Raw genomic sequence first — 27,650 nt, 5'->3', positions numbered from 1 at the left:
GGGGGGCAGCCACTTAATTCATTAGGTCTCCTTTAAGCCTCTCTCCCCTGCTGCCCCTCCTCATTCGCCAGCATGACGCTCCCTCCGCGCACTCGCATTCTTTCCTCCGGCTCTCCAGCTCCGCTCCGTCCATGAAACGAACTTTTCAGGCGCATTGATCACCTTTGAGAAACCTTCTGCTGTGACGGGGAGACATGAGCGTTGTGACGACGGGAATACGGATCCGTGAGCAGCGCTTCTGACAGGTAACGCAGTCTAAACGGCTTTTTTCCTGCCCTGGTTTCCAGTCCGCCGCTGGCCGGCGGGGACAAGGCTGCTTTTGTGCGCGGAGCCGCATCATCAATAACATCGATAACTGATAGAAGTGGAAAAATTGTCTTTGGTGGTTGTTGGAGAGGGATTTCTAAAAGAGGAACTGACTCGGTGTCATGATAGGAGACGTGTTTTCATACAGCTGAAAGACTACGTGAACAAAAAGTTGGCCCACAAGTTGAAAAAGTAAGTGAAGGATCTTGTTTCGATGGAGCAGAGGGGGCATCAGTGTCAGTGGAGGGAGGGATGACTTCTCTGGGTAGAAGAACACTGTGGGTGAAAAGACAAAACCTGTGCTGTCATCAGAACACAGCGGGAGGTGACAGATACTGAAGGTCTGAAGAGCATTCCCATTTTTAAAGCAGCTTTCTCACAATGTAGAAATAGCCAGAAGGCCTGAGGTGAGGTGTGTGTCTTCATTCAAGTTTGGCCTCTTCGTTTTACACTGACAACACAACTGCAGTCATTTTGCTGCAAATTAGAAGTTCTTACAGAAATTTGACAATGCTGTCATTCTGCAGAAAATGACTCAGAGAAACATGAGTCATGACTGTAACTAAAGCAGGTCCACAGCTAACATGAAGGGCCCTGGGGTCAGGAGTTTGTGGGTATGAACAAAAATGGAAGAACTATTATTAAGAACTATAGTTTCCAATTAAAAACATGCACAACAGCTATTTCCCAAGCTGATTCAAGTTTGATTAATTAATCCTTGCACACCACCATGTTTAGATTGCATTTTGTGTTATAGTCAAATCAAACTGCTCAATACTTCTGAAGTTTGAACAGTTTGATGATTTAATCCTGGAAATAACTCATCAGAGAATCAGTCAGTAAGACTTAGATTCTTACAGCGTATGAGATGTTAACCTTTGACACATTTCCATCCTCCGTGCTGAAGACACATGACAGCTGGTCGTCAGAAAATATGGAGGTTTGAAACTCGGCATTATGGACTGAGCTCTTCTTCACTCCAGTTTCAGACGCTGTGTTGACTCGCTGCTTTGAAAGATACTCATTTATGCCTTCATTTTCAGAAGTATCATTATCAAGGGCTGTAATTAAAATTTGTTGCCATAATCCACTAATCTAATTGTTCTTCTGATTGGTTGACCAATCAGTGATCAATGAAGTAGAACAAAATATGGGGGAAAAACACCACCCCATCTTCCAAGAGGCCAAAGGCATGTCTTCAAGTGTCCAAATATATTTCATATGCAGTGATCTAAAAAGGCAGTAAATCCACACATTTTAGAAGCCAGAACCTCACATAGTTCACACTTAATTTTCTGTCAGATGTCTAAGCGATATTTTTTTTCAGCACTGTATAATTAAAATGGAATTTAAGGTTTGGCTGAATAAATCAAATATGGATGGGGTAGCTTGGAGTGTTAGTATTTCTAAAAATCTAGCTTCAGCCCTGGTTGTAAATATCCATAAAATTACATCACAGTGATACTATTCCGTATTTTTATTTTTATTTTTTTTTAAGTGCAATGAGGTCACTTCAGAATCACTTTTGAGTCGCACAGACCTGCAGTAAATCATGACCAAAATATTATCCATTAAATGTGAAATAGCTTAAGGCAAGTCATTTTAACATCAGTCTAATTCAGGCGTCCTCAGTGAAAACAGATCCTCAGCTTTGACGCAGTTCCAGCTCTGCACTAATAATTAGTCCACAGTTGTCTTGATAGTTTTGTCTTGGCCATCATTCTCATGTTCACCACAGAGTAAACAATGTGACTCCTCATGATGCTGATGCCTCATGATGACCTGATGCTGCCACAGGAAAGGCACATTTTTTTATGTACCAGCTTGAGCTTTGATTGTTTGTCAAACACAACACAAAATACATGCACACCCTGGACAGCTCACTGCATCAGACTGGACTTCAGTCTAGACATCGTTTAAATCACTAGCAAAGGGTTTTCCACCAGGCCTTTGCCAAGAGCTCCACTAAGGTCATGGAATTTACTCTCATGTTCAGAGCAGAGACGGTGGGCCAACTCTTGTCTCTCTGTTAAGCACAGCAGTTTGGTTTAGAGGCTGTTTCAGCACAGCAGAGTAATGTTACTGCAGTAATGGGCCATTTATGACCTCCAGGCCTGCTCGTCTGGCCATCTGGGCGTACATGGCGAGACTTGTCTGACAATAGCAACTCAGAAATAAATCTTGGGAAGTGAATATTAGGTAACACAGTGTGCAGAGGTGTAGTTCAGCCTCCAGTTTGGCTGTTGTGGATATAGTAAGTGGGGGTTTTATGGCAGAAGTGCATCCTTGTATTCTTGGTAACTATGAAGAAATTAGAATTTGGAGAAAATGTGAACTATCAAAGATTTCATAAGAGTGGCTCCAATGTTATCGGACAGTACTGTGATTAGGTCTCAACTGTGCTGCTCAATAATGACCTACATCAGTATGGAAAGCCTGCATCATCAGGACTACAGCTGTATCTAATTATTCAAGGAATGCAGGGCTTTTGTAAGAAAAGGCTGTGCAGAATATGGGTTGGCTTTCTCAAATCCTTCTCTTCCCCCCACTTTTCCCTCTCAGCTGAGCTCCTTCGGCTATGCCACAGTCCCCTCTCTGATGAGACGATGAGAACCCACACCCGCGGGGCCCCCACAGTCTTCTTCTTAAGTCTGCTGTGGCCCTTGCTCACCCCGGTGGTGGCAGCGGCAGCGGAAGTGGACCCCAGCGGAGGAATCCCCTTCATGGGAGGCAATTACAATGGTCATCCCATGCTGTACTTCAATCGGGGGGATGTGGAGGAGATGCAGTATGCAGCTGCGGGGACTCATCGAGACATGGCGAGGAGAATCCGTGAGGCTGGTGAAACCATGTTAGAGCACCCTGAGGAGTACCTGCCCCCCTGGAGCCCTGCAGAGTTCAGTGCCCGCTGGAACGAGGTATACGGAAACAACCTGGGTGTGCTGTCCATGTTCTGCCTGCTCTACCCGCACAGGGCCGGGGCCCTCGACCTGGCCAAGGACTACATGGAGAGGATGGCAGCTCAGCCTAGTTGGTACATTTTCTGCTTTTTTATTATTTCATCTTTTCAATTTGACACAGTGAGATTTCAGGTAACAGTCGGCTTATTATAAAGTGATTTTCATAAGGAAGGAGTAGGATTCACTTCCCCTTTGTCTGCTTTTTTCACAGAGAAAACTAAAGCTCTATTCAGATTTTGCAGATGGTACCTGATATCTGTTTCAGTCTCCATGTGTGCATCAACTGGGTATTAAGGCTTAGTCCGCCCCCTCAGAGGCTCTCTGGTCAGCCCTATCTCCAGAGTGTTCTCATTTTTCTCTGTGGGCAGAGCTCTGGTAAAAATGCATTGTGGTCTGATAAGTCTGTGATCCAGGAAATATGTTTAGCAGCTGTTTGCTGAGCATGCCCCCACCCCCAATGATAGGAAATGAAATGTTCAGATGTGAGGAGAACTGCCCACTACAGTATTCTGGGCTGTGACTGGAGCTCAGCCTCCAGGTGAGCAGACAGAGATTGACTCCACTCTGCTCTAATTGTCAAAGTGGTGTGAACCAGGGTCCCCACAGGTCTTTAATAGTGTCTTTTTAATTTATTGTCCAGTAGTGTCAGAAAAATCTATCTATCTATATATTGGGACAGAAAAATTTGATTTCACCAGAGTGAGATCATATTCAAATATTTTGTGAAGGCCTAGTAGTGATTATTGTCAGTTTCGATTAATCTGTTAATTTCTTTTTAAATTAACATTTTTTTAATAAACAAAGAAAATAGTGACAAATGTTCATTGTAATTTTTCAGACCTTAAGATGGTGTCTTCAGATTGCTTGTTTTGGTCTTTAACAGTCCAAAACCCACAGAGATTCACTTAGAGTTCATTTAGTCATTAGAGATTTGTGACCCCTTAAAAGAAAGCAGTATATGTGTGTGGCCCCCAGTTACAGTCACATATGTTGTGAACAGTTATCTAAAGACTAATTTTTCCATCTCAGACTGATTTATCTGAGATTAACCTTTGACTCTTGTTCCCTTTGGAACCAGTGCTTTACAGTACTGCTATGCTGTAATATTAAATGGCTCTGGGGTTGCTGTGTGGTAATCTGATTAATCACAATCAATGTAATTAATTTTGAAAGGCTGCAGAATGCAAGCACAAAATTGGCTAAAATAATGACAATTTCAAAGCTAGATATTGACACCAGGCCCCCCCTCAAGACAGGCCCTCAAGATCAGGCAATAAAGCGGGACCCAACTTGATATTTTGATATTGTGCTGTAGTGGTGCATATCTGCAAATAAATTACTGTTGTACATGTTACCACTAACCAATTACCACACAATAAACCTGGTCCTTTTGGTGGCCACTGGGGTGTAGGGGTGGGGGTGCCCACTTTTCCTCTCTGGTAATGATGCTTTGCCAGTATGCCTTGTCTGAGTATGACCCACACTTTATCTGGAAGACTGTGTTTCCACCACGTATTAGCTGCAGTTTATAGTCATGGCTGACTAGCCATTTTTTTCCTTTAAGGGTCAGTTCACCCAATTGACAAGCAGTTTCCCACATACCTTTGTTAGTAACTAGAGATACTTTTTGAGATATCGACCTCTTAGATACCTGCCTCCACCAGAATACAGACGGATCAAACCGAAGCTATGTGCATGGCTGCTGTACATACTGCCAGTGGGAAGTGAGAAAATGTCACTTTGTTGAAGAGTCCGTTGAGAACTGCAGTTTTCCATTCCTTATGTAGACTGATATTATGTAACTTCAACTTCCAGATGACTGACAAAATTCGTACTAAATGTGATGTCAACTGTGGCTCCCTTTGAGTCCGTTGCCAAAGAAATCTCACCACGAGATCCATTTAGTAGCTGTTGAGCTTTCCATCGCATCAAGACTTGATCAAAAGTTCAAATTTCCATTTTTCTCAACACTCCAGGACTTCTCATCCATCTTGGCCAAAAAGTCCCTTGTTGACCCTGGAAACAATCATTTCCAGTCAGTTTTTCAATCTCAATGAGTGACTGTGTCCTTTTACACATATTATGCCTGGTGTTGAAGAGGTGGAACACAGCTGCAAAACAAGATTCTTGCCATGAGTCTCGTTACTCTCTTTCAAAACAGTTTATGGTTTTAATTTTTTCTGCTTTTTAAGGCGATAATGAGAAACAAAAAAAAAAGGGAAAGTGTGGGCAGGCTTTACTGTTATTTCATAAGTGGAAAATATACTACTGCCACCACCACTGATATTAAGAGTACCACAATAGTGAGTAGTTCCTATGGACTGAACATGGTTATCATGATTATCCTATTTGAAGACAGCAGTTTTCACAATACATTCGAGCTGCAGGTTTTGGAATAGCACCTTGTTTACATTAACATTCATACCCAACACCCTAACTTCAAGTATCAGTGTACAATTACATTCCATTACTCAGTACTAGCACCTTTAGGGTGGAATTCTGGATTGTGGCAGCTAATTTTGGGGCTGTGGTTGAATGTGCTCTGAGGCTTTTCTCTCAATTTGGCGCATAATCAAAGGTCATGCTTCCCTCTGTTACTTCACGCACATTAATACCACCATTGGAACAGATTACAAAGCTTCAGGTCGGAGTATTGTCTGTTTAGATTTATAGTATTCCCTGCAACACTGCAGTTCTATACATTGTAACCACAGTTATATACAACAAAAAGATTGTCTAAGAAGCCTTGAAACCTCCTTGCCATAGTCCATACCGTGAGAAGTACAATCAGTAAGCCAGATGAATCCATCCCTTCAGCCCATGTTCAGATTTTCAGGTTTCAGGATCAGCCATGACTGAACATCATGCAGCCATCAGCCATCCATAGTGTGTCCTTATTTCCCTGACAGTTTGATTAAGTTCAATGAACATTAGTTCTGCCTGCAAGTGCAAAGTGGCAGAGAAGTGGATTATGGCCATTCACTGCTTCCCTGTTCTCCATAGCTTTTATTTCAAAGGCTAAAGGAATGAAGTTCTCAGAAATGATGCTTGTAGAATGGTTGCACCCAGTGTTAGGGTCCATTGTAATCTATTGTTCATTCATATATGTCACATAATCTCACATAATTAGTGCTCGCTAGCTAGCTGTGGCGACTTATTAACATGAACCAACTTTCTCTGAAACTTTGACTTCTTTGTACATGTATAAAAATTGTGTGCAGTTATCCACAAGCCATAACCATGAAGCCACAAAAAACTGCAGCTGAATATCTGTTAGCAGACATCTCACAAAATTCATAAATGTGTACAGATGTTTAAAACAATTATGCAACATTTATATCTCCCTACAAAATCTATCCAAGTTCAGACCAGTTAAAGGAGACCTGTAGAGTTTTTGACCACTAGTGCTGCTTGGCTTCGTGAATCTTTTGTAAGGAAGGAGATGTGTCCAACACGCTTGTTGAGAAACACTGAATGTCAACAGCTAACTTGTTAACAACTTGAGAGGATGCCTTTTAAACACAATCTTTTCAAACCAAGTAGCATAAAGTCTCTATAAATTGTGTCCTCTGCCTTTATTTACCTCAGTGGTAGAGACCAGGCTTTTATTTTATTCACAGGCTTATAGTAAAGACAGGCTTTTATTTCTAATTTCCATTGTCCTCCAGGTAATATAAACTCAAAACTCGCTCCGAGTTTACTTTTTGTCTTGTTAAATCCAGTGTTCTACTTTGCCTTTTTCCCCCAAAATGCTGTTAAACTCCCATGAATGAAATTCAACACTTCCTACAGAATTTTTACATTAAAAGTCTTGTAACCTTCCTTTACATGTAGGCTTTTAATCTGAAAAAAAAACCAAAAAAAAAACAACAAATGTTGAGTTTTGTTAGTAGCTTAACATTGATCACAAGTACAGCAAAGAAGAAATGGTTTGATTTAATTATTGTATGAAAACACAGTTTTTGTTAAAAAGCTGAGCGTTGTGAGCATAACATGCCCGTGTTATACTAATGGAGTTAGCGCTGTGGAATGGACATTATGTTACGTTCACCACGTGATTTGTTGTAGTAGGCTGCACAAACCTTTACCCCGTTAAAATGGTTTTTACCTAACTTGTATTGCTGACTATGCTGTATTTGTTTGTGGTGGCCATACCCCCAGCCATTATTTGAATACCAGCTTTTATAGGGGAAATTATAGTACATACATTATGATGTCTTTCATTAGTTCAGTCAAAGAAGTTGCCATATCCTCTTTCTGATCTGACAGATTTGGAAATCTGTGATTGTACTGTGGGCATTCTTTGGCCATTATTCACATCCACACAAGCGAAAGTCTTCATTTTACCAAAGAAAAGCTGAAGTCATAAGCTCAGCAGCTGCTACTATCTTCTTGTATGACCTGTAGTGTATAGTGGCTAGTGTTAGCTAATGTTAGCAGACTAATTTCAAACAGATATTATTCTATAACTGACATTGCTGAGACAGCTCTTTGCCTTGACAGACCTTCTCTACTTGTACCACTGCCACATTTTAGCATTGATTGTTGTCCTATAATTGTGGCTTTCCATGTCTTTAATAACCAGTGTTCTTTGGCGGGCCATATTTTATAAAATTTACAATAATCCCAGACATCATAAATCAGCATATCTGTATTTAAAGATGTAATATATTTCCATTCCACCTTTTGACAGACATTGTTGATATACTGTAGGATTAAATGTGGATATCCACTGTCCACATACATGTTTTGTAGTGTGACTCTACATCCTTTGCTCTATTCCCCTGCCTCAAGACATTTCTTTTCACCCTAAATCCTGATTACACAAATCTTTTGTTGACATTATTAAAGATTCGTTTAAGATCTGATCATTGCAGAATCAGAGTCTCTGCCACTGTATTCCCCTCTCTGAAAATAGAACTACAGGAAGAGAATCTAAAGATTGAAGTGCTCCACTTCTGAATAAATGCAGCTGCAGACTATCACGGTGCTTGTTCCCAGTTTTCAGGACAGGGTGACGTGTCATGTTGCTCACAGTATGAACACAGCTGACAGCACTGGGACAAACTCTCTCTTACAGGTACTCCCACCTCCTTCATCCCCTGTGTTTACGGGGGTGGGGGGGTGGGGGTGGTCTAGCAGCTTAATCCTCATTTTGCTGCATGGCTGCTATGTTGCCTCTAGCCAGTGAATAGGAGGAAGGGGATTTTCCAGCAGCTCATTTTGAAGGGCTTTGGACAGTGTGGTATTAGTGCAATTTGCAGGACATTTTTCACAGTATCAGTATGTGTGCTACAGTGCAGCAACGTGAAGCCACTGAGCATGTGTTTTCACATCTTATGAACACACTGAGTTTTCTCCTTGGCCGCACTTTTATTATGGTCACTGAAACTCTGAGGGTTTGTGCAGAGTGGCTGCGGGAATCAGTCAGCTGTGGTCTTCATGACCTTCAATTATGTCTCTGACAACTCCAGGAACAACGTTCCAATGGAGAACTCGTGCTTTGTGGCATACTGGTACCTGCTTCTTCTTTTTTTTTCCTCTTTGCACAGTCTGCGCAAACATACAGAAGTGAGGTTACTGTGCTTTGGCATAAGTCAATATACAGTTCAATAGTGACTTGGCATTCATTTTATTAGTCTTTCTTTTTGCCATATGGGCAAACTGCAACATAAAGAAGCCTTTTAATCCATCTGGTGTTCATTTGCATGACCAGACAGGAAGTGATTTTCAAATAAACCTCAGCTGCCACTTAACATGTGGAAACCATGTATTAACATCTAATAGATGGACCTGACCAAATGGGGTAGTTAGTGTTTAATAACATAATAGTTTATATACTTTTTTGCCAGTCCATGCTGTGTTTTTTGAATTTTAGTTATTTCAGCTTGGAATCTGTTGTATTATTTCAAAGACCCCTCTCCCCTCCTCAAGCATCCAGTCGTTGATTGACTGATTACTTTTATGAGTTCATGGAGCAGCTGGGAGTTTCTGGAGGGTGTTCAGTAGTTACGGTCTATAGAGACCTGAAGTGAAACAAGACCGCATGTAAGAAGGAAACCTCACTTAACATCACAGTGACATTTGTAAAAATACACAAATTACGTAGTATGCAGCTGCATAACGTATCATCAGCACGTCACTTTGTCTCACTGTGTTTGTCTAGAATGAAGCCTGTCTTGGAGATAAAAAAAAAGATTAGAATTATTTGTAGTTTTTAATTATTAACGCTTGAATTAAAAGAACATGAAATGGCATTTATAGCATTTAAACGTGTTTCAAGGATGTCAAAGAAAAGAACAGCACTATTCAACAATTCAAATTCAAGTGACGCTGCATTACTCCAAGTAGCTCATACAGATCTGACTGTCTATGGCCTGAAGACTGTCACTGTTTATTTGGCACTGCATAAACACTCACTATAAGTTAGGTTAATGGCTGCGTTCCTTTTCCCTTATAGTAATATCTTTTAGGCACAAACTACTGTGTAGACAGTGCAAGTTGTCAGGCCATGGACATTTTAAATGAGCTAAGATTTAATGTCATTTTGTTTTGATTTTCAAGAGAAAAGTTCACTTGCTTCTGATTTGACCTGTTGTATTATCTTTGATACCCATTAAACATCCATCAAACGTGAAATTTTTTGCGCTATTTTTTCCATGATACATACTGAGCAGGGCTAAAACAATGCAACATATTTGTTTATTAAATATTTTTGTTTTAGTGGCCTTTATTGAGCACCATTTCCCACAAGCCCAAGGCTGTTGAAGGTTAAGTCACCAGATACACAAAGTGCCCAGTGGTGAGCAAAGAGAATGGACGGGGATGGCTGAATAGTGTAGATATCAAATGCTGAAGCATTAATGTAGCTTATAATATGGATAGTCAGTCCCAAGAATGTGTTACACTTAAAGTAAACCGCCTGACTGGAGATGACATCATGGCTTTGGTACTCTTTTAGATTTCAACAAAACCCTTGTTTATATCTCAGCATGATTCATTGAGCAGCTCACTGTAGTTTAGAATACAACTCTTGGTTTCATCAACACATCTGAAGTTCATTTCTCCTTAATTAAAGTGAGCAGAATGTTTACTGAACACCTTTAACTTCTTTACAACACAAACACTTTGCACTCCACAGAAGTCAGCATTCTTAGATCCGAGTTAATCTTGGGGAGAATCTGCACACACTGAACTTTAAATGTCTCTTTATAAGTCTTAAGTTTATTGCTAAGCAATGGTGCAGCTGTAATTGTGGTGTAAAATGGTACTTAGCATCTATATTTTGCCTTCAAAGTGAATCGATGTTTTACAGCTGTGTTAAAGATAATTAAAAGGCTTTGCTAAGACAAAGGCTTCTTGTTCATCACAAACCATTTGCCAGGACTTCACTTACACCTGCTTACCATTGAATATTTCTTTTCCACGTGCTCCACATATGGTTGATGCCTTGCCTTGAGCCTTGTGTTGTTGTTTGTATTGCAGGTTGGTCAAAGATGCCCCCTGGGATGAAGTTCCTTTGGCGCACTCTTTGGTCGGGTTTGCCACCGCTTACGACTTCCTGTACGAATACTTGAACAAGGGCCAGCAGGAGCGCTTCCTCCAGGTGATCGGCAACGCGTCACGCCTGATGTACGAGAAGTCATATGTTCGAGGCTGGGGGTTCCAGTACCTGCACAACCACCAGCCCACCAACTGTGTGGCTCTGCTCACAGGAAGCCTGGTTTACATGACCCAAGGTCAGTGGAGAGGGATTCATATATTTGTAATGTGTATGTGTTTTTGCCCTCGTGGTGATGACAAGAATGTTGGTCAATATGTATATCCAACACTGTTGTCCAGAGCAAAACTCTTTACAGTCAGTGACTAAGATTGTCATGAAATTTGGCAAAGCTATTTAGAGTCCTAAGATTTTTCTCAGGGTTTTCTATGACACCGTATCTCTTCATCTAGCACCACCATAAGGCCAAGATTTCCTAATTATGCACAAGAAATATCAAACTGAAATGGACAGCACAGTATGAAGTTTACTGTGCACATTCATACGCCCCAGAGGAGGAAAGCTTTGCATTTTGAACATTCAAATGAACATTCTTGGAGCGTTCCCCTCAGGACAAACACATTTTTAGTCCCATTTTGATGAAAAAATGACATCAGTATCACCAATAGAAACTTATGTATTTTGAGAGTGATGAACATCGCACACTGTAGGGGCATTGGAAGGGTTTTAGACCTTTATTTTGTCAGCACGTTAGTAATCACCACTTGGTCACATGGTTTCACTGAGGTTTCAGAACAAGTGGCTGATATCTTAGTTCCTTTTAAACTTTTTTATCAAAACTGTATATCAGCTGGCTTCAGCTGTCTCTGATATGATACTTCCTCATACTTCTTATTCCAGCTCTGTGGAGTTGAAGGGCTCACGTTAAAACCTTGCTCTGCATTAAGAATCTTCAACTCAGCAAAAGGAATTTCATTAGTCCGGTTTTCATTGTAGAGGTTTAGACTCACGTGGTATAAACTTCAGGCTGATTCAGAGGATTTTCACCCTGCTAAGGATACACTTAGATTAACAGATTAAAACCAAAAATGCCATTTTTGACTTAGAACAGCAGCTTTTGAGAAATGAAATATTCACAGAAGTGATTGTAGCTTTTTTTTAGAATTCCTAATTCTCATCTGCCTCCAAGATACTTTCACAAATCTTTTAGCAGACTCCTTTCGCAACTCCATGAAGAGGTGGAGATAGAGGTGGGGACTGTTATGCATATTCATAGCTCCACACATACTAATTGAAGGCAAAGGTGGAGAGTTACATCTAAGCCATTTTTGTTGATTAGCTTTTACATTTCATATAACAGGTTTGTGAAGTTACTGGTAGATTTAGATGGACAGCAGGTTGAATATAAAGGTTAGTGCTATAATCACTCGAGCACTGAGAATAATTCAATAATCTGCCAACGTTTTTCTCAGTTAATGAGTTAATGGTTTTGTCTAAAGAAAAAAATACCAGAAATTAGTAAAAAGTGGCCATCACAATGTCCCAGAGCCACAATGTAATTATACAAATTTTTTGTCTCAACCAACTGTCCTTACGATACAGAGAAAATCAGCAAATCTTCACATTCGAGAAGCTGGAACCTGTAAATATTTCACATTTCAGCTTGAAAAATGACTAAAATGATTCCACATTTATCCAGATTGTTGTTGATTAATTTTCTGTTGATCAACTAATTGATTAATTGCCTAATTCTTTCAGCTCTAAAGGTTAATTAAAAGGTTAATTCATTTTGTGAAAGTAATTTTGGTCCTTAAACCATTTGCAGATGTGTAAATAGTTTAACAGATCTAATCTCTTAAGTAAAGGTCCACTTTTTACCTTTACATCACGCAGAAAGAGTTTGCTTAGTTTTCTTATGTAAATAGTTCATATAGCTTTCATAGGCATACCACCTGCACACACATTTTGATGTGCAAATAATGATGCAGTGACAGCACACCTAGTACAAGCATGAAAGCCGCTGGTGACTTTTAGAGCAGGTTTCAGCCACTTTCCACTGAGAAGAGCCAACAGTGCAACAACAGTGACTGATTTCTAGGAGAGCTGCAAAGATTACATCATGAATGACACAAAATTAACAAGCAACTGTTTTGACAATTAAGTAATTGTATTAGTCATTTACTGAAAAAAATGCCTTACTAATAAATAGCTTACTTTAAAATAGAGTGAATATTTTTGCTCATGACAAAGCTAAAAGACATTTGAAGACATCACCTTTGGTGGTGGGAAATCCCAACATATATTTCATTATTTTCTGTCATTTTAGAGACAGATTGATTAATCCATATTGACTAATAGTTAAAATTTCCAGGTCAGAGTTAGTATAATGTGTGCTGGGTATTTCATCTAGTGGTCAAAAAGATTTTTTCTTTGAGAATGAGAATCAAATAATTTAATCAAATTCAGCATTCTGTCCAAAAAAAAAAAAAAAAGGTTTGACACATAATTATTCCACAGAATCACATGTTGAACCTTTGGCATCCCTTAAAAATAATGCACTATATATGGTATGTGTCAATTACCTACCCAAATTGTGGTTCACGTGTTTTGACGTGTTGTCTCCTAATGACTGGCAGAAATTGATTATTTGCATGGTGAGACTTGCCAACCTCTGCTTGCCTTTGAAAGAAACTTTGACAGGAATTTTAGTGTAGTCTGCCTGAGGTTATCTGACAGCGCTGCACTCAATCCTTTGTAATTGTTCTCCAGATGAGCTTCTCCACATAACTTTGTCCCAGTATGCATTAAGGTTCACTCAGTCCTTATTCTCCAGCATTTCCCTTGTGGGGCCTGACATGCTTATTCAATACTTAATGTTTATTTCAGCCTCAATATCCTGCACTAAATATTTGGTGTAGCTGCAGAGAAAGGCCATCAGAAGGTGAATGCCTGAAGTGCAGCTTGCTTTGCTTAGGATAGGGATTTGATTTTTGGTACAAAATATCCAGTCCTGATGTGAACTAAATGACAGCTGGCTTACAGAGAACCACTGTGGTCACAGCGGTTTTATTTGAGGCTTTTTGTAGAGGGCAACAACAAGCTCTAAGCTCTGTGAATACTCGAGAGAGTCATACCCTGACCTCTTTTTGCTTTATTTCATCTGGTCTTGATCTCAGGAAAAAGCTGCGGCTCTGCCTGCCTGTGTTACCTGGAGAAGGGATTGTGCTCAGCCAGTGCATGGGTGCTTTGTTTATGACAGATTTTATTTGTTAAAGGTGTGTTTTATGGCAGATCTCTTGCAGAGATGATAGTTCCAAACCTAGCAGGGTGACAGAATAGTGTAAAAGATTACTAACACATGATCACTCAGGTGTCATGTGTAACACTGGGCAAAAGCTCGGCTGCATTCCATTATCGTATATGCATCATTAATTTCCTGCGCAGGGGATGACATTACGTCCAAATATTATTCTGTCAAGACGGCTGTAGATAAATGGAAAGTTTCCAATAAGCACTGTCAGAATAAACCCTGTCTTCTTCTTCGTTGGTTATCTAACACAAGACCTGTGCTGTCATTTTAGATGAAATTTTTATTATTTTCAGCCCTAAAAAAAAGTCTGTCAAGGAACAATTTATGTGCCACTCACTGAAATTAGAAAGATGCATGCTGTCTGTGAGTTTGGTTGTCAGGAAGCTCTGACACACTTTGGTTTAAATAACCAGATAAGAAGGCAGCGGCTTCGAGAAGTGCATTCCAGATACATGTGTTTGCTTGTTGGTGGCTTGAGGCTGAATGTTTAATCGGACAGAACTGTGCACAGTTCATCTGTAATGAAGCCTGTCTTTCCTGTCTGTCACATCCTTGACACTGGCCACCCACACTTCAATGTCTGCCAGAGTGATGCATGAATCCGTAGGAATGTCGCAGTTGATGCTGTGGGCTCAGGTGCTCATCATGAAAGCATCCTTTAAAGAAATCTGGGAAGTCAAGTAACAATATTATATTGTTATATCAATAGAGGTGATGCTCTTATTTGCTCATGCAGTGTCACGTGTTGCAACTTTATTAGTTTAGCTACATTTCTGTGAGCATTGAAGTATTAATACTTTCAAATTCTCTATGCTTCTGCTATTTTTTTTTCTTAAGCTATTTTTACCACTAAGGAGAAGCATAACACTAAACTAACCTGCTACTTTCTATATTCTCTTGTAAACTCCAGTTTGCCACAACAAGCTCATAAAACATTCCATCCATTGATATTGACGTTTAAAAGCCATTTAACTCAAGAGAGTGCGTGCATACAGGTGGAGGGTGGAGCTTTTTATTCTGCTTACAAATAAAAGGTTTAACTTATTAGCAGTAAAATGCACTCTTACTCAAATCAGCTTGCTCTGCATGCATCCTCTCCACTTCTAAGCATTTACAGTTATCCTATAATTGTCACTTGAGACCACAGTGGCCTCTGGAAAATGGACCTGGCAGGACAAACGATAAAAAACATGGACACTGAGAAAAGGTTCATGAGAATTTGGTAATGGCAAATTTGATCGTTTTGGTGATAGAAGTGTCTGAGCAGGAGACTGGTCCCACATCACATTAATGCACATCGCCCACAATTGAGCTGTCAGTCTGTGGGGAACATTGTGTTTCATTACTAACTCCTCCTAACCCTAGCATGAAATAAATGAGAAAAGAATAACCAGCTCCCCAGTTAGTTATACACAAGATCCTTACAACTGTATTCAGCCGTGTGTGATGATGTGCAGACAGACGTAAGGAGCAGAGGCCTCAGCCTTCATCCTGACAGCAGCATTACTCCCTCTGCTAGCCATGAGGCAAACCAGCCACATTATCAGACTCTGGGAAAATAGGGGAAGTTTGAGCTGAAACCAGAGTTACTGTACATGACATACATGTGATGGAGTTTGTCTTTTATGTTTTTTTTCTTTTCTCTTTTCTTCCTCCTTTTTCTTTGTTCAGTCATGGTGACTGAATGGTTAGGCAGCTGATACTACTGCTGAAAATATAAAATGCATCATTGTGTATGTGCCAGAGGAAACATAGTGCTTTACACAGAGGGTTATGTTAAGTTGTGGTAATATAATTTTCGACTGCTGACCAAAGTCCCCATCAGCATGTTTGTCTCTTTGCTCATTGTTTGGTTTTCCAGCCCAAACTCTGTCCTTATCCATTTCATCTCCAGCGGCACCAAGCAGCTGTTTTTGGCAATAAAAAGGTCTGATAAACCTTGTGTACACTACTTGCCAAACAGCAGATGCGGTTAGCAACTAGCTACTGAAGCTTAACATTTAGCAAGCTAAAATAGCAGGTGTTCTGAGGTTGGTGGAAACCAATATAGGAGAGTATTAAACTTTAACTCTGATGCCGCTAGGACACAAAATTTGCCCTGTATCTTACTCTTCTAATGTACCTTTAGCTGAAAGTGAACAGTAGCTTGTGGTTTCACTAGCTAACATTACAGTTTCAAAGTAGCTTTTCTAACACTGCTGTTTACTGGTGTCAGCAAAAAACAGAAGCCAAGCCTTTATAAGGCGACATATTTTTGTCATTTCGTCTTGTTTATCTGCCTATGAATGGCCAAAAAATGATGAATGCAGCTTTAAATATATGCCTTAATTAATTTGAACCAGACTGTTGAGCATTTCTCAGACTATAGTAGTCCACGACACTGAAAATAGGTGTTTATTTTCAAAACAAAACTGTCATAAGAACTGAAATTAATGCGTTTAAATGTTTTCACTTTTGAGGAAAGTGACTGAAAAGGCTTAAAGTCTGCACTGCGATGAAGTGTGGCCCTGGACTGTGTGAGCGCTGCTGAAGCTCTGTTTGTGTAAATACGGCCTTTGTGCATGCCAAGAGTTCCTGTTTGATGGTAAATACCTGCTCTGTGCAGGCTAGCGGTCCCCGAGCCCAAACCAAACACTGTTGGGGACCGCTCCAGTGGGCGGACTCAGCCAGCAGGGCCCTGCTGGCCAGTTACCGCTGATGGTCCTGGGATTCCTCAAAGAACTGAGGCTGTAGGGTTTATGTGGTCGCTTGTTCTTATAGTAAACTGTGTTTGTGAGAGAGAAAGTATACATGGTGTTTTGTGCCATAGAGGTGTCATGTTTTCCATAACCACAGCGGAATGTTGTGTGTGAAAGGTTTCTTCAGGTAACAGACTTAGAAGACGTTGTTTGCTGTTTTTCATGAATTTCCTAAGTGATATACCGTGACATATACATTCGTAGAGGCTAAAACATGAATCCCCGGAGTCCTGGAGTGACAATATTTTCAATAAGCGTAACACTTTTATGGCCCTTGGCTGTAGGCAGTATGTTGTACTGTTTGCAGCTTTTCTGTTCTTCCAATTGTCTGAGTGTCAAAATGAGTTTTTTCGTGTCATGGTTGGCCCCTCCTAGGCTGATAGTTAACACTGGAGTAAAAAAAGATTTTTAATATGAACATGGCTGTCTTAAGCAAGTTAAATATATCCATATAGAAACAATGTAGTTCCCGTTTGTGCCAAAAATGTCTTTCTTCTCTGCAGCATGGACTGACTGGCTTGGAAAAGAGTACATGACAAATTAGAAATGGTCCAAACAGAAACAGTTTATTATTTTCTTTCAGGTGTTTCTTACAATTACAATACAATACAATAATACAATACAACTGTCAGCCAATCATATTTCAGCATTAATTCTACAAGATTACCAGAGGTCTGTCTGGACAACATTGAGTGCAAATGTGGATCTTAAAATACTGAATAACATTTGATAGGAAGAAGGTGTTGAAGGTGCACTTAAAGCACTTTACTCATGAAACAAGGGGATGCCTGGCCATAATTTGCAAAATATTAATTTATTCATACTTAACTAATACATGTAATACATGTTAAAGTATGAGACTTTGAAAGCTGCTCTCTGCAAGTTCATTTTCATATCACACTGAAATTAATTCAAGACTACCAGAAAGCTAGAGAAAACACAGTCAGGTATCCGAAACATTTCAGTATTTTTTTGAAAATGAAATCATGATTGTACTGGATAGGCAAAACTGAACAAAAACACACATAAACTTTGGTGCAGCTCTTTGAGCAAAATAGGTAAGCAGTGGAAAGATTGTATTTAACCTGTGAAACCATCTCAACTTCCTGTGTTTCAGGTTACCTCCAGGAGGCCTACCTGTGGACCAAGCAGGTCCTGTCCATCATGGAGAAGTCCATGATCCTTATGCAGGATGTGACAGATGGCTCCCTCTATGAGGGAGTGGCCTACGGAACTTACACCACCCGGTCTCTGTTCCAGTACATGTTCCTGGTGCAGCGCCACTTTGCCATCAGTCACTTCGACCACCCCTGGCTCCTTAAACACTTCGCCTTCCTTTACAGGACGATCCTGCCTGGTAACTGTCACTTCACTTGCTGTGGCCACCACACATGTTTATTCTTTTAAAATGCTGTGAGATTTGTCTGATAATTTTTCTGTCAGGTGGATATATTTAGGCAGCCAAATACAGAGCAGGTCAACAATCCGTGCACAAGTGTTTACATAGCTATGAATGGTTCACTCAACCAGTTAGTCCTCACTAGAATGCTCTATCCTGAAAGTTGGATACATTAGGTTATACATGAAAATAACCTTAGGCTGCCACATTGGAAAATAGTTTCTCCTCTGAGTTGATATGGGGTATGCATGCGTGTAGTTATTACCTTCCTGGATGCCTTTCAAAGCTGAGCTGAGACCTGCAGGGATCTGTGGTGTCCTGGAAGTTTTGTCTGAAGGTCAGGAGGAAGGCATCAGTGGAGGAGGGGCCCCTAGGTCAGGCTTGGAAATTTCACAGCCCCCTGCCAGCAGTTTCTGCATTGTGGCTGAGCAGCACTGCTGCACTCAGAAAGCACCTCTAATTACATCAGCCAGGAGAGCCACGGATCCGGAGCCACAATGGCAGACCCCCTGCCCTCATAGCAGCCCAGATGACTGCTGTCCCCTCACTGTGTGTGTATTTGGTTGTGTGTTTGTAGACAGCTGACAAATAGCAAATTAGAGTGTAAGTAGCACTAGAAAAGGTGATACTTTCTCCAGAAAATAATGTGTGCTCACTTCAGTAGAAGTGCTGAAGGAAGTTACTGCCAGATCAAGTGAAAGTAAGGAAAGTGTCACATGAAGTCTACGTGCTACAAGACATCTGCAATATCAGCTGACTGCTGACTGCTGATTTTGATTCAATCACTGCAAATAACCAATGCTTACCCAGCATATTACCTCAATACTGTTGAACCAGGCTCAGAGGAATTGTTATGGTTTTAAGGTTTGCTTAGTCTGTTGCCTGTTTTATTTTGAAGGTTGCTCTTCTTGTGTGTCATGCCTTGTTTCACTTCTTGTCTTTGTGTGGTTTCCCGCCTGTTTTCTGTATCACCTGTGTTTCCTTAGTTAGTTAGCCTCGTATGTTTTTAGTCCATGTGTTTTGTTTCCCTCCTTCAGCTCAGCTGCTGAACGTGCTTGTCAGTATTCCTTTCTTTGTGCTATTCTGGTTTGTTCTTTGTTTAGTTTTTTGTAGTTCACCTCAGTTCTTAGTTCTGCCTTCATGCTGACTACCTTAGTTTTGTTGCCTGCCTCTTTTTGTGGAATTTATCAGCTTTATTTTATGAAAGCTTGCTTTTGTTTCGTCATCTTGCCTCTCCTGCATTTGGGTTCAACCCGTTGTTTCCCTCCACCCCTGTATATACAAGACTGTGACAGGAATAGTGCCACGAGGCTTCACTTGACAGAGTGTTTCTGTTGCAATTTTTGTTTACACTTAGTTGGATTAGATTGATTCATGATTGGTTATGATTGGTTGACAAATGATTGACTGTGATTACATACTGTAGTTTCTAAGAACCCTCTCACCAAAAGAGTGCAAGGTTTTTCTTGCATAATTACAGACAACAAAACTGCGTTAACAATTTGCGCCTGGTTTGGGGCTGAGCTGGGTCACAGCAGAGGGAGCTGAGGTTCATGTAGGAGGGGGTGCTTTTGTCACACATTCATGACCACAGGCCAAATATTTTGTGCTGAGCTGTGGTAGTGTGCAGGAATTTACAAAGAATTCACATATTGCTTAAAATGATCTTTTTATACATTTTTGATACTATAAAGTTAAACATCGGTCAGCACATCGTGACACCTCTATGAACTGAAGTTATCCACTCTGTGTTTTCACTGTCTCACTAGGATTTCAGCGGACTGTAGCCATTGCAGATTCCAACTACAACTGGTTCTATGGGCCGGAGAGCCAGCTGGTCTTCTTGGACCGTTACGTGTTGCGTAATGGCAGTGGAAACTGGCTGGCAGACCTGATTCATCAAAATAGGGTGATGGAAGGGCCAGGGCAGGCTGGAAAAGGCCAACGATGGTGTACTCTTCACACAGAATTCATTTGGTGAGCTGCTGAATTTGTTTTCATAATATTTCATAGCAAATATTTAACTGCAGTTTTTATGTTTAGAGTTATGATTAGAGAGGAAATCAACCCAAAACTATTCTATGTATTGGTTAAGTACCTTGCATTTTTATTTCATATCTTTCACTTTGGCCAAAATGTCTTATACGTTGACTTGCCATGGCTGAACTATTTGAATCTAGGGCTGCACCTAATGACCACTGTGATGATTTATTAATGGAATAGTCAGTTATTTTTTAGATTTGTCATTTCATGTCAACCTTCTCCTGCTTTTGCTTCTTTGTTTGTTTGTTTGTTTTTGTTGACTAAATGTCTCGTCATTTTAGTCTCATCATAGTCAAATAGGCAAAAGAAAACATTTAGCCCGGCTTTGTTCAAAGTTCTAAAGTGCACTAATCATGCATCTTGTTTGTTTAATCCACATGAAAACTGAAAAGACAATGTTGTTGATCTACAGGGTGAGGTCGCCATTTTTATGTCTGGTTGTCAGAAACAGGTTACTTCTTTCCTTTTTCTTCCAGTCTTTAAGTTAAGATATGTTAATCGCCTGCTGGAGTGGTATTGAACTCAATCTGTATTATTGATCCTTGAAAGCAGCAAAATCACAGCTCTCTTGACATTGTGCATCTTGTCTACACAAAATGACCAATGGAATACCTTAAACTAATGAGAATTTCCATCAGTGGTTGCTTTTTATCCATCTGATATTCTTCCTCTTATGGTGTTCTGCAGGTATGACCCAGGTCTGATTCCTAAGCCTCCATCAGATTTTGGAACATCCCAACTCTACCACTTTGAGGACTGGGGTGTGGTGACATACGGCAGTGCTTTACCTGCAGAAACCAACTGCACCTTTCTTTCCTTCAAGTCAGGGAAGTTGGGGGGACGAGCCATTTTCGACATCGTTCACAGGAACAAATACAAAGAATGGATCAAAGGGTGGAGGAACTTTAATGCTGGGCACGAGCACCCTGATCAGAACACTTTCACTTTTGCACCCAATGGTGTCCCATTTATCACTGAGGCACTATACGGACCCAAGTACACATTGTTGAACAATGCAGTGTTGTTTGGCTCAACCGTGTCAGGGAGTTGCTTTAAACCATGGGCTGGACAAGTTACGGAAGCCTGCGATTCCAAATGGTTGAAGTACAAGGTGGGGTTGGCGGCTGATACTCAGGGCAGAGTTGAAGCTGCTATGGAGAGACAGGGAATGGTCTTCATCCGTGGTGAGGGACGTTCTGCTTATAATCCAGAGCTGAAGATCAGGAACTTCCAGAGGAACATACTCCTTCTTCACCCTCAGCTTCTGCTCCTTGTAGACCACATCCACCTGGAACCAGACAGCCCAACCAGGGCAATGAGTGCCTTCTTTCACAATACAGAACTTCCGTTCCATGGTACAAAGGTAGATGGTGTTCATGGAGCATTTGTATCGCATGGTGAGGATAAATATAAGATGTTCTGGATGGATGACACAGGCTACAGTAACAAAGCAGTGGTAGGTTATTGGAATTACCCTCGAGGGTACCCATATAATGGCTCTAACTATGTGAATGTCACAATGCCATTGAGGTACCCTCACACCAGGGTGGCCTACATTTTCTTTGGACCAGGTGTGGATGTACAGAGTTTCAGCCTGCGTGGCGATGACCAGAGAGTGGATATTTACCTCGCCACCAAGGATCACACCTACACCATCTACCTACTGACTGGAGAGGTCCCCAGCAAGCCTCTGTTTGCCATGGTGCTGCTGGACCACAAGAAGATCGTGTTTGAGAAGGCAGCAGCTACGGTGGACAGCTCACCTGAGGAAGTGGAGGAATACGTCAATGTGATGGAGGATAACCTCCAACATGTCAAGCCCGTCTTCCAGCAGATGGAGAGACATATCCTAGGACGAGTTCTCAACACTGCCAGCTTCCGTAAGACTGCAGAGCGCCTCCTCCAGTTCTCTGACAAAAAGAAGACAGAAGAGGTCATTGAGAAGATGTTTGCTATGTCTAAGAAACAGGGCAAGAGTAAAGGGGGGAAGAAAGTGAATCTTGGAGACAAGCTTTCTGAGAGTCTGCCTGATATTTTTGCACAGATTGAGGTGAGTGAGAAGAAGGAGAGACAGAGGACTTCAAAGCGTACATATGAGGACAGTCCAGAGGAGGGAGATGCAGAGTCGCGGGCCTTTATAGATTATACAGATGGCCGCAAGAACAGAAAGGGGGCATTTGTCAAGGGCCGCAAATTCAAGGAGGTTCACATGGTGGCCACGGCAGGGAGTGAGGGTCTTTCTAGCACAGCCTCCTACATAAGACTCTTTCTCCTCCTGAACACTGCCACCTTCTTTTTGCTGCTGGCTGTGATACTGACCCGCTTTCAGAGGGGTCGAAGCTTGCACACGCAGAGATGTTTCTACACCATCCTTCTGATCGACTGCTTCATCTTACTGTACCTCTACTCTTCCTGCTCTCACACACAGTGTTGAGCTTGAGTGTGTGAGGGGCCGTCCAACTACAGATCGAATGACCTGTTTGTTATGAACTAAATGCACCCCACACCTCAGTTTGAGCCAGATCTTACGACAGAATATTAGGGCTATTTTGGGGGAAAAATTTGAGATTGTAAGAAAGTATAAAGTTGTACATTTACTAGAAAAAAGCTACAATGTTATGAGGTTAAGTCATAATTTTTTTTAAAAAAGCTACCTAATTCAAGAAAGTCAGTGTACTACAAATATTGTTAAAACATGCTTATTTAAAGGTGAGGTGAGTCACTGTGGAGAAAGATTGTTGATATTGACAGAATTTTATATTTGATCAGTGAATATCTCTTCACAGTCCACCAGTTCATTCTGTTGTGAGCACTGAAATAAAAATCTGTTTTGTATGACTTTTGTTCTCATAATGTTGTGACTTGTATTTTCATAATGTCATGAGTTTGTTTTTTTGTTTTTTTGTTTTTTCAAGAAATTAGGACTAAATTCTCATAACATTCTGACGTTTTTCCATAAAATATTATGACTTTATTCTTTAAATCTCACTTTCTTTTCTAACAGTGGCACTCATAGTCATGAGATCTACCTAATGGGTGTTCAGGAAAAACAACTGATTCCAAATAGGAATTGATGAATTGCCAAGATGAAACCAGACTGTCTCTGATGTAATAAGCTTCTGTGGAGCTTTAGAACCGAGTCTGTGTGAAATTTGTCCTTTGTCGTGTTCAGAGGTCCTGCCTTGTATCAAAGATCTCAAGGATAGCCACTATAATACAGTTGTCTCCTCTGCACTTGAGATTTGCCCTGTCTACATAGTTCATAAAGATACATTTAAATGTATATATGTGAAAGCAAGATATATTTTTATGGTCTCTTTTTTTACCATTTGTAAATAAAATTACTACATGCATAGCTGTGTATCCAATGTGTGTTGTTTCAAGTGAATGTGTGAACTCAAAGGAGAGTACACGGTATGTATAGTACAGTGGTCGGGACAACCCCACACGCTGCAGCTTTAGCTAAAACAAGCAGATGAGGAAGAGATAGTCACCACTTTGACAACAAAGGTAGCTGTAACTAGATATATGTTTATTAATGATTTGTTAACAGCTATAACCCATCATGTGGGCGCCCCTATGTGGAGACTGCTGTATAAACATAACAAATGACAATTCAGTACATCAATCAATCAGTGATATGAAATGTGCCTTCATAGGCGGTTATAGTTGTTGAAAAATGCTGTACATTAATGAACATTTAAGAATGTCGCATTAGCTGGTACATCTACATCATACTGTTTCCTGAACCATTTATTAAGTGTTTGCATTCTGCTTAGAAATGCTGAATAGAACTTAACTAAAAACAAGTAAATACAGAATTACTTCTTGTCGAACAGAACATGGCCCATTCATAGACCTTTCACAGAAGACGTTTTCACATGTGACAGTAGCAAAAGCACATGTGTGAATAATGAAATGATTGATGGCTGATCCACTTGGCTGCTTCAGTTTCTTGGTCTTGGTATTGCTCACACTGGCTCTCTGTCACGGCTTGAAAAGATCTGAACCATCCTTAATGTTACGACTAAGACCCGTGCTTTTCATGCCATGACAAGTCAAGATGTCTGTCTGTCTGTCTGTCTGTCTGTCTGTCTGTCTGTCTGTCTGTCTGTCTGCAATAAAGCACCTAGCACAAGCCTTTTTCTATAATTAGCAGCATGCTCATCTGTTTTAACGCTATGGCCACGTCATGTGGGATGGATGGTGGAGATGGGAAAGACTCCCATGTTAAAGTCATCATCAGGCAAGATGTTCATAAGACTGACAACAGATGGTTAAAGACACTGTGCATTGACAATTTAACATTCAACATAACCACTGAATTTTGGTTTACTTACTTTGAGCAATGGATTTAGGCTGATGTGAGGTGTCCATGCTTGCTCCTGTATTCTTAAGTCAGATACATCAGCGCTTTCAGAAAAGTGGAGTGTCCCAACTGTGATTACAACTTTCATGCTGTCATGAATGTTATTTACAGCTTGGAAACTTATAATTACAATAACTCTGATATGACATGAAGCTTGTGTTCTTTGTATTTCCAGCACATTTCTTTATGATATATGTATGTATATCAAAAGTGTTCTTGTATTTTACTTATTCCCAGCATTAACTTGTGAATATGACATATTACGTCAAAGTGGTGAAGATGTTTTTTTTTTTTTTTGTTGTTGTTGTTTTTTCATTGGCTTGTATTATCTGAAAGGGTAAGGTGGGTGTTCTTTCTTTTTCTTTCTGACAACAGATTTCATAAGAAAGACCATGAACCAGCAATGTGTTGGTCTGCCTCTTAATGATTTTTCCTGCCTTGCTTGTGTCTCTGAGCTCCAGGCCCATCTGTTCATGCTGAAGAAATCTTTTAAAAAGTGTTTTTAGAAAAGGCTCAGTCAGAAAAGAGAAGGTTGGTATGGTTTTTTATCAAAGTTACTCAAACAGGAGGAATTAATGCATTTATCTGCGACTGTTTCCGCAGCAGATGAAAATACATTTGGTTCTCTAGTAGCAGCAGCTTGGTGTATGTGGGATTGAGTCAGAATAAACTGCAGCAAGTTTTTTCATGGTAATTAAAGAACATGTCAGTCTGTCTCACTGAAGTGTTTTTAATAGTTTTTGGACAACACAGATCTCTATGGCGCAGAGGAGGAAGATATATCAGGCTTTGATATACATACACAATACTTGTTGGTAGGATACATTCATTGTTGAAAAATCTAGAATATCACCAGATTTATCCTTTGTGGATCCTTTGCTGAGCTCTCTTGGCCACCATAGTATAATTACTAAAGTTATACTATAAGCTCATATGATTATGAAGAACAGCTCAGCAGTCATTTAACAGTCACACTTCCTTTGAATTGGCATTTATCATCTATAAAAATACCCTTACCTTTGTTTGTTAAACACTTAAATAATTTACTTGTGGAACCAGTGCTGAATGATATAAATTACGTTTCATTCTAAAAATGCGCTGTCCAAACATACATGCAGACAAACAGATTTTCTTGAGTAAGTCACTGAGTCTGTCTAAACAGTGATGGATTCCTGAACAGTGGAAGGTTTTATATATTTAATGACAATGTTGATACACAGCTGTTGTAACTCTGCAAGTCAACACAGTCTAGACACTCGACTCGTCCTCGCCCCGCAAGCCTCACATGCATCAACGTGCCTCAGAGTTGTCTCATTTAAGTGTTGCTCCATCCAGTAAGTAAGATTGGATTAAAATGATAAACAGTAATTGAGAACAGTCCCGTGCAAAGAACCAACCAAGGATCAGGAAAGTATTTTGTCATAAATGGAATAAACTCATTTTTACAACATGTCTTTCTTTCTTTCTTTCTTTCTTTCTTTCTTTCTTTCTTTCTTTCTTTCTTTCTTTCTTTCTTTCTTTCTTTCTTTTAAAAGATTTTTTTCTTTCTGTCTACCACTGTTTTGTCTCATTGGTCAGTTGTTTTTTTTTTTAGACAGGGAGCCCTGCTGTGTGCACAGCTCTGATGTAACTGAGAAGCATCATTGGCCGAGAGCCTCTGGCCTTTTGTTGACTTTGTGACTTTCATCAGCTCCTAACTGAGGAGTCATACACAGTGAGTGAGTGAAATGAGAAGAATATCTTTCCATTCCTTTCCTCACAAAAATGCTGTGGGTTGTTTTGTTACGATTGAGCAGATAATCACTTCCAGATGTGCTCCATATGCCTTCCCTTACATAAAAAGTGACCTGTGTTGTCTGGCCTGGTTGAAACATTTGGAGGTTGATGGAAATGATGACTGATTTATTTACTTTATCTCACTATCAAATGAAACCTCAGTGTGACAATCAGGCGGAGGCTCTGTTTGTGTATGAAACCAGAACTGATAAAACATGCACCTTGGGAGGAGGCCAACCTTTTTTCTTTCTTTCTTTCTTTTTGTGGTGAGGGTTTTCGAATGTGACATGAAATGCTACCATCTGCTGGCTCTGCAAATGCTCATCTTATTTTAAACTGTAGACTGTAAAAATCCATGCTTTCCATTTGTGAGACCCATCTATTATTACATAGATTAGATTAATATTTTGAATGAAATACACTTTCATAACAGTTTTTAATATTGCAATCTTATGACATCAAGTCAATAAAAAAATTCTGTCAGAATTTTTTCACAAACTACATTGCAGTTGTTTTCTTATTAAATTATTTTCAAGTATTTTTCCATTTACTGTGTTCTTTGAAATACTCAAGTTAATGTTCAAAATGATTGATTTTTTTAATTTAATTTACTTAATCATTTCTTTTCTTTTCATTTATGTAGCCTGTTTATTTTGCCATGTGCACCAGTGTCCTTTCTTTCTGTTGTGGTTCTATGGTATGTGTGATAAACCACTAAGCCCTGAATTTCTCCTTTATGTCTTTTTTTTTTTTTTTTTTTTTTTTTTTTTTTAGAATTTTAGCATTTTCTAGGTCATAAACAACAACAGCACTGACATCACCTATGGTCAACTGCACATCGCACTAACACAGAGGAAGAACGTGAGGTGGCTTCTTTAAGTCTGACTTAACTAGCAAAATGAGTCTTACTAAGTCAAATCATGATAATTAAGTTTCGACTTATTATTGTTGGTTGAGCATTTTGACTTTGGCCAACTATCTCAAACCTATAACTCCTCTCATAAATGCACATTTAGTTTCCAAATAATTGTCATTTTTGATTAATACAGACTTGTAGTTTTGACGTTGTGTTTATAGTCTTTATGATTTACTCTGTTATTCAATTTCTACGTACAGACTTTTTTTTGTTATCGCGTACTTTGAGAAGAGGAATCAGGACTTATCCTCCAGCCACCTGGAGTCGCTGCTTATTGCTGTGTTCGCCTTTGTGGTTTGGACCTTGTCGCTCGCCGTCGACACTTTGAATAA

At 40.1% G+C, this 27,650-nt stretch overlaps 1 protein-coding gene across 2 annotated transcripts; it reads left to right on the top strand.

The window, feature by feature from the left end:
- Positions 1 to 79: 79 nt before the first annotated feature.
- Positions 80 to 23,609, top strand: dse (dermatan sulfate epimerase). 2 transcript variants are annotated; one of them, XM_070988177.1, is made up of 6 exons: positions 80 to 245; positions 2,869 to 3,340; positions 10,752 to 11,005; positions 17,933 to 18,172; positions 19,984 to 20,191; positions 20,945 to 23,609. In XM_070988177.1, the coding sequence occupies exons 2-6, from the start codon at positions 2,913 to 2,915 to the stop codon at positions 22,689 to 22,691; spliced, it is 2,877 nt and encodes a 958-aa protein (XP_070844278.1). In that variant the 5' UTR covers positions 80 to 245; positions 2,869 to 2,912; the 3' UTR covers positions 22,692 to 23,609. The 2 variants fall into 2 exon arrangements, with proteins under 2 accessions (XP_070844278.1, XP_070844279.1); XM_070988178.1 differs by lacking the exon at positions 80 to 245 and having other exon boundaries at positions 3,266 to 3,336.
- Positions 23,610 to 27,650: the final 4,041 nt, after the last annotated feature.

This window comes from Chaetodon trifascialis, chromosome 19 (genome assembly GCF_039877785.1).
Source record: "Chaetodon trifascialis isolate fChaTrf1 chromosome 19, fChaTrf1.hap1, whole genome shotgun sequence".
In the NCBI taxonomy this organism is placed as follows: domain Eukaryota; kingdom Metazoa; phylum Chordata; class Actinopteri; order Chaetodontiformes; family Chaetodontidae; genus Chaetodon; species Chaetodon trifascialis.
This window is presented reverse-complemented; position numbering and strand designations above follow the sequence as displayed.

Excerpts from the sequence above, each read along its gene's own strand:
- dse (XM_070988177.1), top strand. The coding sequence starts at position 2,913 with ATGAGAACCCACACCCGCGGGGCCCCCACAGTCTTCTTCTTAAGTCTG. Across the intron at positions 3,341-10,751 it reads ATGGCAGCTCAGCCTAGTTG|GTTGGTCAAAGATGCCCCCT; the intron begins GTACATTTTCTG and ends TTTGTATTGCAG. Across the intron at positions 11,006-17,932 it reads CCTGGTTTACATGACCCAAG|GTTACCTCCAGGAGGCCTAC; the intron begins GTCAGTGGAGAG and ends CCTGTGTTTCAG.